At 37.2% G+C, this 12,423-nt stretch overlaps 1 protein-coding gene across 5 annotated transcripts in view; it reads right to left on the bottom strand.

Moving 5' to 3' along the window:
• The window catches only part of GSK3B (glycogen synthase kinase 3 beta), a 196,354-nt gene extending 184,174 nt beyond the window's left edge, over window positions 1-12,180 (bottom strand). For 4 of the 5 annotated variants that reach the window (XM_036851749.1, XM_036851750.1, XM_036851753.1 and 1 more), the window contains exon 1: window positions 11,668-12,180. In XM_036851749.1, coding sequence (XP_036707644.1) covers window positions 11,668-11,755 — 88 coding nt within the window. In that variant the 5' untranslated portion in view covers window positions 11,756-12,180. The remainder of the gene's footprint in view (window positions 1-11,667) is intronic. The other variant, XM_036851754.1, reaches the window with a different exon arrangement.
• Window positions 12,181-12,423: the final 243 nt, after the last annotated feature.

The raw sequence follows: 12,423 nt of genomic DNA, 5'->3' as shown, positions 1-12,423 counted from the left end.
GCAAAATTTATCATTAGTAAATTTTATATTCATTACGTGTTGACATAATATTTTGGATATACTGCTTTAAATAAAATATATTCTTAAGATTACGTTCACCTGTCTTTTTACTCTTTTTAATGTGGCTCCTAGAAAATTTTAAATTACATATGTGACTCACATTTGTGGCTTCCATTATATTTCTATTGAACAGGTCTGGTTTAAACAACCTCTTAACATTTATATTGTTCAGATTTCTGTACTTGCTTCATGTTGTTGCTTCATGTTGGCACGGTAATCACTTGATCACAATGATACTAAGTAACCTTCCAAACATCTTGCCTCAGTGTCTAGATACTGAAAAGGTGAGACACCTGCCAAAAAAGTGTGTCAGCTTCTTAACTACCCTTTTGGAGCAAATGTGGAAAAAACAACCAACTAAAAACTTTTCCAGATACATTTACCAAACAGTTAATACTCCAGGCACTGCTAGCTGATGTCATGAGACTATGTTAGATAAGAACTACTCAGGGATGCAAAGAGATGGGATCCAGGATATAGGACAGTGGACCCTAAAGAGCAATGAAAGAAGTTAGAGGATGACAGCTGTACAGCAGAGGCCTGGAGAACAACCAGGCCAGATCCCAGTAGGACAGCACTCCAGGAAAAGAATGGAGGGTAGGGAAGAATCTAGAGAATGCTTAATAAAATTTGAGGGGAAAAAAATGAAGACTGTGATCATTGCAAGCTGTGCAAGAGAAAGAAAATGGCAACAAAAAAGTGTAAAAAAAAGTTGAAAGCAAAGGAAATGTGATTGTCACTTCTGAAACAGTTTGGTAATTCTTTAAAATATTAAACAGTTACCATATGACCTAGCAATTCCAATCCTAAGTATACACCCAAAAGATCTGAAAATATATGTCCACACAAAAACTTGTTCACAAATGTTCATATCAGCATAATTCATAATAGCCAAAAAAGTAGAAACTATCCAAATGTCCACTGACTGATGAACGGGTAAACAAATGGTGGCATTTCCATACAATGGAATATTATTCAGCAATAAAAAGTAATGAAGTACTGATAAATGCTACAACATGGATGAACCTGTAAGACATTATATGAAGTAAAAGAAGCCAGTCACAAAAGGCCACATATTTTAAGATTCCATTTATATGAAATGTCAAGCATAGGCAAATCCATAGAGACAGAGAGTAGATTAGTGGTTGCCTGGAGCTGGAAGGAAGGGAACTATGAGGAATGACTACTAATGGATACAGGGTTTCTTTTTGGGGTGATTAAAAATGTTCTAAAATTAGATTGTGGTGATGGTTGCACCACTCTGTGAGTACTGGAAACCACTGAACTGTACACCTTAAATTAATGAATTTTATGGTATGTGAATTATATCTCAATAATGCAGTTTTTAAAAGGAAATGTAATCATTGTACACTATTCACCTTAATGTCTAGATACTGAGTGCTCATCTGAATAATAATTTAAATAAATAATTATTTAACTAAAAATGGTGGTACAATTACATTAGTAAGATAGTAAAAGGGAGATGGTGATGACAATAAATAATATCTAAAAATAATTTTAAGACATAGACAAATAGTACACATTAAAATTATGATAAAACTACTAGAGGAAATAGCTGTCAGAGTTAAGGTTGCCTCTGAGAAACAGAAATGAGGGAGAGGAGTTATGCTTCTATATTGAGACTTTCTGCACTATTTGATTTCTTTAAATCATATATTGGAGCGTATTACTTAATAAAAAAAATTTTTTTTAATTTTTTAAGACTAAGGAATGCTTGGTTTAGGAGCAGAATGAAACCATGCGCTCTTAAAGAGGTAAAAGGCACAGGCTTCATTGACATTGACGCACTCTGCGCCTCTGATCTCTCAAGAGAACAGGTTTTCTCATCTAAGATGTTCAAAAAATGGAAAGTTAAAGGAAAATATCAATTATCTTTTATCTTTTTCTTTACCATGAAATAAACAGCTATTTCCAGCAAGAACACACATAATATCTACTTGACCTTACAGATCATTTCTCAAATACACAAAGAGTGGCAAATATTTTAAATGTGCCACTAAGCATTCATTGGTTATGCCTATTATCATTTTACCTCTTATTACCAAGAGAAGCACTCTCTCATCTTTGTATTTACTCCCCATCCAACTCATATTCAAAAAAAAAGGGTTTAGTAATCTACTAGGATGAAAAACAACAGCAATTTTCTAGAATAACTGATTTAAATTTTGTCTTAATTCTAACACTCTTATGCTAAAGCCTGTGTTAATTTAGGTCTGTATACACAAAATGTAATTTCATAGCAGAAATAACCTGTAAAGATTCAGAATATCTATGGAAGGATACTTAAGAAATTGGAATGCTGACTGTCTCCAGGAAAGAGGACTGGTAGTTACAGAGCAGGAGGAGGAGGAAGACATCACTGAATACTTTTAAATTTTGAATCATCTGAATAAATTCCATTTTTAAAAGCAAAATATGTAAATAAGACAAACATGGAATTGTCTATCATACAGCATCCAATTTATATTATTATTGTGATTGTTACTATACATTACATAAATATGATATACATATATACATATAATTTATTATTATTATTGAAACCCTACCAACTCAAAGCTTCCCTCTTCCCTTCAGAGTTTAAATAATGTGTAAAGTGCGAAAGCTCTGAAATTCCAGTAAGACAGCAAATGCACCTACAATACCGTCAGTCTGATGCCAGGCATAACTCCAGCACTCCAATTCTCCAGGTGCTGCCTTTACGAATTCAAAAGTCTAGGATTAGCAACTCGACTCAACTCAATAACTTCCACACAGATCATGAAGAAAGTGGTTAATCAATTAAAAAGAATTAACTGATTTTACGGAATAAGGGGAAGTAGAGGGAGTCACATTTTTTTTAATTTTTCTTTTTTTTAAAATTTATTTATTTATTTATTTATTTGTGGCTGTGTTGGGTCTTCGTTTCTGTGCGAGGGCTTTCTCTAGTTGTGGCAAGCGGGGGCCACTCTTCATCGCGGTGCGCGGGCCTCTCACTATCGCGGCCTCTCTTGTTGCGGAGCACAGGCTCCAGACGCGCAGGCTCAGTAGTTGTGGCTCACGGGCCCAGCTGCTCCGCGGCATGTGGGATCTTCCCAGACCAGGGCTCGAACCCGTGTCCCCTGCATTGGCAGGCAGACTCTCAACCACTGCGCCACCAGGGAAACCCTGGGAGTCACATTTTTAAAAGATAGGTTAGCCTTCCTTAGAAAGAAATCTGAAACATCTTCTCACTTATATTAGTCAATTAAGCCCCTAAAAATTTCTTAGACCTCCAAAAGACAAAAAAAGTACTTTGTCATGATTGTCCTTTTTCTTCATGTCAACAATTAAGATACCCACCTTTTCGATTCTCATTATAGAGGCCGTAAGCGTATTTGGTAAAGTGACTCTCTAACAGCTAATCATAATTCATAAGAAAGCTTAAATGATTCCATGCAGTGCCTTCTAAGCATTCCACAAAGGTATGGGCATGTCAAAATCCAAACAGCAACTCCATATATACCACAGAAGAAAAAATAAGACAACAAATCTTAAATCAGATAAAATGCTGTTGCTGAGTAATATACATAGATGGGCAATGGAAGAAAGAGTTGGAAACGATACTCTGGGCTAGCATACTGAAGACTTTAGTACCTTCATCCGTATCACTGAAAGCCAACTGGAATTGGTCAACCAGACAGAGATGACCCGGTTCTCTTCCTCATCACTTCAGGTAACCAAGAAATTAGAGGCTGTTTAATGCAGTGAGAAGTTGAGAACCCCAGCTACCCAGAAGAGACCTTCCTGCCTCCTATCCTTTTGAGAGAGTGAAGTTAGTATAATTTAACCTTCTCTAGACCAAAATTTTGAACAATTATCAGAGTGATTTCCCCTGGGGTTGTGTGAGACTACACTAAGTAATCCCAATATGCTTGTTTTCCTGAACTGTCTATACTTTTTAGAAGGTGTAATGCTTAATATCAGTGTAATTCACTCCCTTCTAATTTGCAGTTTAAAAAAAAAAAAAAGACAAGTGAATGACTTAAAACTATGTGTTAAAGAATAAAAAGAGAACTCTAAATAAAAGCCAAAAAATAACCTATGAGGAAAGGGCATGCACCATTTGTGTGAGGATTTTAGCTGCTCAGGAGCCTTTTTGGTTCACTTCCTGATTGTCAAATACCAACGAATTCCAAAAAGGTGATGTTCCAAATAACCCAACTGCACATTGATGCATAGCTGTTATTCTTTAACAACAAGTACAACAACAACCTGAAGGCTCACAGTTCCAGACATAACAAGTGTCCGATAGATACTTGACTAATTAGTTGTGTACATATAATAAAATTTCATGAAGTTTGCTGTCAAATATTAAAAAAAAGAGTAGAACACTTAAAATACTTCACAACCTATAGGAAGAGATGGAGAGAAATAATCCTTAATAATGGCTAATTTGGAGAATCACATTTTAATATTACCTGGAAATACAAATACACCAGATTTACTTACGATCAATCAGTACTTTTCAATAAAAACCAGTGCTCCAACTGAACATTAAACAAAAAAATACCATATACTACTTATTTTTCTTTTTGTGCTGACATAAGCCCTAACATTTTCATTTTCAATGTTTGTCTTAACAAGTCTTCCCTGAAATCTTAAAAGAATTGAGAATTTTTTCCAATATAACTATAAGTAATTAAATACTATATTTGCTAACAGGCATGCCTGAAACTAATTTCAAAAGCAGACTAATCATGAGTCTTACACAGTCACTGCTAAGTTATCAATGAAAGACTATCCTAAAAGAAAAGGCACTTTAGCTTATCTCTGGAATCCAAGTGTTAAGGCAACAGCAATCCATTCTCTATAAAATATACAATAAAGAGCAAGAGCTCTAGAATCAGAATGCCTGTATTTGAATTCTAGCAGAGCAATCTTCTAGTCAGGTAATCTTGGACAAGTTGCTTCCCTTCTCTAAATGTCATTTACCTATCTATAAGGTGGAGATAATAGTATTAGCTACTTTGTAGAGTTGTAATGATTAAAATGAGCTGTTGCATGTAAAGAATTTGGCAGATTGCTTATTAGCATTTAATAAACATTCAACAGACATATCACAAGTCAATCACGTTATTATTCACAACCCCTTTCTATTAAAGCAACCTACTTATTTTTGGCTTCCTAAGCCAAGGAATTCAACATGATACAATTAATGGTAATGAAAAAATGTAGTATTAATGTTACTGCTTTGCACCAATGTTACCAATATTTTTGCCTGCCTACCTACCATCTCTTTGGCGTTAGGGCATGCTTATTCAATCCTAGGACTGTACGTTCATTTAAATTATACCACCATCTAAAATACAAGTTTCTATGGGAGTTTGCTAGTGGCCTAGTGGTTAGGATTCCAGGCTTTCACTGCCGTGGCCCGGGTTCAATCCCTGGTCCGGGAACTCAGATCCCACAAGCTGCGTGGTGCAGCCAAAAAAATGTTTAAAATTTTAAAAATAAATAAAATACAAGTTTCTAGGAAAATAGTGCCTCGTTTGTCAGGAATGTTTACTTTTCATTATTAAATTGATTTGAAAGGACAATCAAGAAATTAACAACTCCAAACTATATTAATAAAGGAACACGTTAAAGGTTCATATTCATGCCATTGTTGGCCATGGTATCCTGGAGACAAAAGGAAAACCTGGTTTGGCAAAATGAGTTTCGAAATAACCAAAACATCACTGCCTCAATATGATCACACTAAAATGCTTCTAAGAAAACTATTCAATACAAAAATATAAGATTCAACCATTTACAGAATTTCAACTTGCACACACTTTGAAAGTACACCTTTCTCCCCAAAACATAAGCAAAAGTGAGAAAGGAGATCATAAACTAAGAATCCAAATCTACAAAGTTGTGTCTCTGCATCTTGTTTCAGACCAAGTATATTACAGACATGAGCATAAACTGAAATAATTTACTTAATGTCCATCACATGCTGAATATTAACTCATTATTTTAAAAAACTAGAATAAAAACTCAATAATAAATAGAATAGAATAAATATCCCTTTATTTTATCAATTTAATGGTAGGAAACTTGGGAAAACAAATTGTTCTCCTTTAACTCTGTCAGTTTTTCCTTGCTGTTTTATTCACACAGGTCTTCATATAAATATACATTTCTACATCGCACTCAACCAAGGTCAAAGACAATTTATATAACCAAGGATGATTTGTACAACCCAAGATAGAAGCAAAGATTGCAACCTCTACTTTAAAACCAGTGAACCATGAAAATGCTTCTATCCTTGCAATCATGCAAGGTTCCCTCTCCATACTATCCCCTCCAACCCCTCCCCCCAAAAAATAGGCTAGAAAATGATGCTAAACATTCCAATAAATTCATTTACTCATGCTGATTATGTTCTTAGTAGAACAATATCTGGGAAATCAGGTTGGTTCTGTTAGTACCAGCATATAATCCCATCACACCCATGTGCTCTGCTCCTCCATTCTCCACCCCTGGAGCATCACAAGAGACACCACAATCCCACAGCCTGCCCAATCCCACCCCTGTCCCACAATCCCATGAGAGTTATTAAATGTATGGAACTGCGGCACATGCACGTTTCACAGCCTTCTCTACACATAATGCACACACAAAAACAGAGCTCCCTTGGTCTCAGAATCTGCTGCTGACACTTAAGAAACTCTGGCTTCCCCAGCCTTGCTGTTTCTCCGAAACAGTATCTCACACCAGCAACCTAAGTCCAAAACAAGGGGCAGACAGCACAGGGTACAAGTATATACTGATTTTCAGCTGAACTATGCAAGTGAAATGAGAAGATGTCGCCTCATTTTCTAAATGCAATTCCCAAACAGTCATAAATTGATTTGTGAACCTCTGGGTTCCCTTGAAGTTTTTTCTTAGTACCTGTGCCTTAAAGTCATTTCACAATTAGCATTCTAGAGGTGCATGTAACAAGAGAGCATGCAATTTTTATATGAAGGTCTAGTTTTTTAAACAACTCTGGAAAGGTCTGGTTGGGAAAGGAATGAAAACAATGAAAATAAAAGTCTGGTTTTCAGTTTCACACAGGAGCTCTCTTCCACAATGAATAATCTAGAAATTGGTTAAATTCTAATAACCTGATTTTTTTATGTCACAAAGAGATTAAATTCCCTCGGGAATAGAGAAACTCTAAGTTGCCACCTGCTCTTTGGTTTTAGTTGCCATACAACTAAATACTGCACAGTAATATGCAACTACTATTAATTATTCACTTCACTAAAAAAAAAATTGATCTAAAAAAGTTTTGTATGAGGAAATAACTTCTCCTTGACTTAGCTAGACAACTAGCTAAATTTTCACTAAGTTTATCAAAAAGATTTATTACTAATATTTTAACCAAAAATCACCATAGACAGTCCCTTACTTTCTCTATTTTGAGTAAAATATCATGTGATTCTACAGAAGAACTTCATAACTATTTACATTTATTTAATAACACTTGAATATGGATGAGGACAAAAAAAATGGGTTCACCATAGTGAGTAAAAAAAAAAAAAAATTCAGGGACTTCCCTGGTGGCACAGTGATTAAGAATCCGCTTGCCAACGCAGGGGACACGGATTCGAGTCCTGGTCTGGGAAGATCCCCCATGCTGCGGAGCAACTAAGCCCGTGAGCCACAACTACTGAGCCTGTGCTCTAGAGCCCACGAGCCACAACTACTGAGCCCACACACCAGAACTACTGAAGCCCGAGCGCCTAGAGCCCAAGCTCTGCAACAAGAGAAGCCTCCACGATGAGAAGCCCGTGCACCGCAACTAGAGAAAGCCCACGCGCAGCAACGAAGACCCAATGCAGCCAAAAAGAAAATTCAAATATACTGTTTTAAACTTAGCTCAACAAAAAAAGGCAAAAAATACTTGTCATAAAATCAACTTTTAATTTCTGCTGGAGTCTGCATATTACCATTATTTTAAACGCAAGGTTTACTTAAGAATAACCATTATTTTGGGCTTCCCTGGTGGCGCAGTGGTTGAGAATCTGCCTGCTAATGCAGGGGACACGGGTTCGAGCCCTGGTCTGGGAAGATCCCACATGCCGCGGAGCAGCTGGGCCCGTGAGCCACAACTACTGAGCCTGCGCGTTTGGAGCCTGTGCCCCGCAACGGGAGGGGCCGCGATAGTGAAAGGCCCGCGCACCGCGATGAAGAGCGGTCCCCGCACCGCGATGAAGAGTGGCCCCCACTTGCCGCAACTAGAGAAAGCCCTCGCACGAACCGAAGACCCAGCATAGCCAAAAAATAAATAAATAAAAAAAAATAAAAGTAGCTATAAAAAAAAATTAAAAAAAAAAAAAAAAAATAACCATTATTTTTGAAAAACTAGTTTCAAGCATGTACCAAAGATTAAATTAAAGGCTGTATAAAATACCTAAAATTTTTATGTCACAGTTTAGCCCAAAAAATATTTTCATTGTTTTCAAATAAATTACCATCGGGTTATTATAACTAGGTTTCAAGTGTGAGGTTTTTTAATCTACATAAAAAATTATTTTCTTTTTTAGGACTTTAAATGGAATGCATATAAATAAAAACCTTCAGTTTACTACTCCTGAAAATAAATCTGACAGTTTTGGGTTCAGAAAAATTAGAAACAATTCAAGACTGTAAAGTTAAATATCATTGCCAGTAACCAACTGCTGCCTCTGAATTTCCAGAAAACCTATTGTATATTAAATTTTTAAAAAGTGAACTCAACTACCCTCTCATCTCAGCACTTTCTCAACTTTCCCATTACAATCAACAATATAACTTGGTGGTCAAATCTTCCAGACCAGTAACATCAGAATTTATTTTTAACTCCTGACTCCTTCCCAAATATTCCCCTTCAATCCAATCCAAAGCCCTGCCAGTTCTTCATTCACGCTGTCTCGCAAATGTGTTTTCATCTCATTTTCACACTTTATATTCTCTCATTCTTCATGACATACCCTACTACTTCCTAAAATGGCTCTGATGTCTTGTTTCTAACCCATCAACTCAGCTGCCCAAATCGTCTTCAAATATTTCGTTCAGCAACCTACACTAAATACCAATCTCTCTTGAATCTCAACCAAACTTACAGGCCCCCTTTGCCCTCCATCAGTTAACACGTTTCTCAAATTCCATCTCTTCTTATTTTCCTATTTAGGCCCCTTTCATTCAGATTTACTAACCTGCTTTATAAATACAAAAATACAAAAATCACTACCTCTGTGCGTCTGTCCATTCCTTCCATCTAGAATCCTCTATGCTTCTCTGTCAATTCAAGTTACTGCCTCCTTTAACATCTGTCTTAAAACACACCTCTACAGAAGTCTTCTCTGTCCGGCCCTCTACCTCATCCCTTCATTTCTTGTCCCTCTGAACGAAGCATTCTGTTTGCATTTATAATCTTGCAGCCATCATGATACTGTTTTCACATTTTGACCTATAACCTGTCTCAACAACTGACAAGCTTTTCAGGCCAAGGACTATAATTTCTTACGTATCTCTCATTTGAAAAGGGGTCCCTTAGAACACTAGCACTCCAACAAATGCTTAATTACTCCCCTTTCTTCCAAAATGTCCTTAAAGTCAGGGTTGTCAAAAACACATAATTAGCACTGATCTACAACTTTTAAAATGTTAGGTTGACCTATATGGTAACAGAAAAGTCAACATTTTAACCTGCACACTTTGCAAGAGTTACTCCATCCTCAGGCAACATCCACACAGGATTCAAAGAGAATCCTGGAAACTAAATGAAAAGTCCCCAAATTTAATATTATAAGCTATCCTATTTTGCTCTCTGAAATAGATCTAATATATTAATTACCTAAAATTGATTTCGAGTGGTTTTTAAACCAAGATGAAAAACATCCTAACACTCCAGTACCACAAGAGGCTCTTAAGTAGCTATCATAAGATTTGCTTCATCATAGCAGAAAATTACCCCAGAACTTTAAAATATTCCTCTCAAATGACCCCATAAAGTGCTTAGAAAGCTTGACCATTCCCTGAAAGATGCATCATCAGCTTCCCTCTTCACATACCCTGCATTCTGAACTAGCTAGTCACCAAAAAAAAAAAAAAAACTTAACTCTCAAAAATAATCTCCCATTCAGTTATTACCTTAGACTACCCTGTTTCAGGCAAGTTCCAAAAGCCAAAATGAATTGAAATCCTGAGTTCAAATAAGAGTGATCATTTTATGTTGCTTAAGGACATAATCAATTTCATGTAACAGCATATACTTTTTAAAAATCTCAGTTCAATTCTCTCCTTCTAGGCAGCAAAACAGTTTTTCTTTACCCTCATCATGCCCCTTTCTGGAGGAATAAGGAAACAATATAGATATTTTTGTCAAATTCTTTAAGTATGTTTAAATAAACTGTCATTAAATACCACATAAACATATCCACATATAGAGAACATTAGAACATTGGACACTTACTATAGACTTGGACACTCAACATATACTTTTCTGCACAAATCAGGGAAGACGGTACAGTCTAGCAACAACCTTGAACACAGCCCAAATATCCCTATTATATGCAGGACCACAGCCTTCTGCAAAACCTATGATGGAAAGGTCTAAATCCATATTCTTCTAACTCCATAGTCTTATCTAAATTCAACAGGAAACCAATGCAAGAGTATTTTAGTCTTAAGAAGGAACCCCTGAACTCCAGATCATTTAGCAAGTACTGAGTGCAATGGCACCCTAAAACTGAACTTTAATGATGAGTCAGTGACAATTAACATTCAACTTAGCATTTGGCAACATGACAATACAAGCCCCAATCAAAACTTGGATGTACTTCCAAATTACCTTTTGATTAAACGTTAATTCTATAGTGGTAGATTGGTAATGTCAAAATGGGAAGGTTAAGAGATAACATATTATACCAATTATCCAATTTAGAACAATGCATGTTGAGATACTACTGCTACTGCATATCAATCAGCCCCACCGGTCCCTTCTAAAGGGAAGAATCAAAGCTTGCCTCCAAACCGGAATGTGGTTACGGAGCAAGTTCATCTCTGGATTATGAACACATACTTTGTATAGTCACATAGGCAAGAAAGAAATGTTAGGAGACAGTGACATTTAGCTCCTCTATTAAGTATACAAAACTATGATAACCCCTGAGACCTGAGCTAACTAAACTATCCCTCATTCCAAAAGACACACTCTGCAAAAGCACATAATGGTTTATGAGTCTTGTCCTTTGCTTTATTCAAAAGGATGAGCAAGTAAACACTTCCATCGCTATTCTAAGATGGAAAAACTCAACCGCTTGATAAAGCTATCAACTGCAAGAAAACTATATGAAAAGAACTAAGTTTCAGATCGAATCATCCAAATAAAAATCATATTCCCTCAATTCAAGGTTAATAAGACCGGGGGAGGGGATATGGGAGGAGAAAAGAGGGAGCTGCCTCATCCTTGACTGAAGACAGGTTTTTGCCCTTTTCCATTACCTCCGACTGTTATATCAGAAGGTCTCATATTTTAAGATCCTGATATTTTAAAGTCTCTTATTTAAAGGATGAGGTGGAAAAGGGGTGTAAAATAAAATCAATACTCACTGCTAACTTTCATGCTGCCAAACGCTGAAGGCTGCTGCACTGGCTTGCAGCTCTCCGCAAAGGAGGTGGTTCTGGGCCGCCCTGACATGATCACTCTCTTTCCGAATCACCTTCTTTTCCTTCCTTCCTCCTTTTCTTCCTTTTGTTTTATGTTGGGGTGTTAGGTTAATGATAAATGCAGCATTAAGTTCTCCCACAAGAAAAAGACTTCGTCCTCTTGGCTTTTCACTCCTTTTGTACAGCTATAAAAAAAAGCGAGCGATGTATTTCTCCTTGAAGACAGATCAGTACGGATATTTAACATATAGATTGATCGGGAGCTGGGAAAAAAATACAGTTCTTTCCCCTCCCTTTCCTTGGAGGGGAGAAATGGTTGGGAGGTCCTAAAAAATATATATCACGTGAAACGGGGCAGATACTTGATTGAAAATAAGTACTCTGAATATTATATTTTCCTCGGGGATTTTTTTTCCGAGTCAATGAAGAAGGGAAGCGGCGGAAGGATCACGAGTCTCACGCTTGAAAAGAAAGGGGGATGGGAAGGAGGGAGGGAGAGGGAGGGGGTGGCTCGGAGATGCGTCGGGAAACGCTGCGGCTCCGACAGCGGCGGGATCCGGCAGCCTGACGGCACGGGCCCGGCGAACTGGAAGGCGGCGGAGTCGCGAGTCAGTCAGAGGCGGGCGGTGGCGGCGACTCCTCTCCTCATTGCGCCAGGAGCAGCTGCAGGCGGCGGCTGGATCCAGCGGCCATGGCGGC

Source organism: Balaenoptera musculus, chromosome 4, assembly GCF_009873245.2.
Source record: "Balaenoptera musculus isolate JJ_BM4_2016_0621 chromosome 4, mBalMus1.pri.v3, whole genome shotgun sequence".
Taxonomy (NCBI): Eukaryota; Metazoa; Chordata; class Mammalia; order Artiodactyla; family Balaenopteridae; genus Balaenoptera; species Balaenoptera musculus.
The sequence above is the reverse complement of the archived record's forward strand: the minus strand, read 5'-3'. Positions and strand labels throughout refer to the sequence as shown.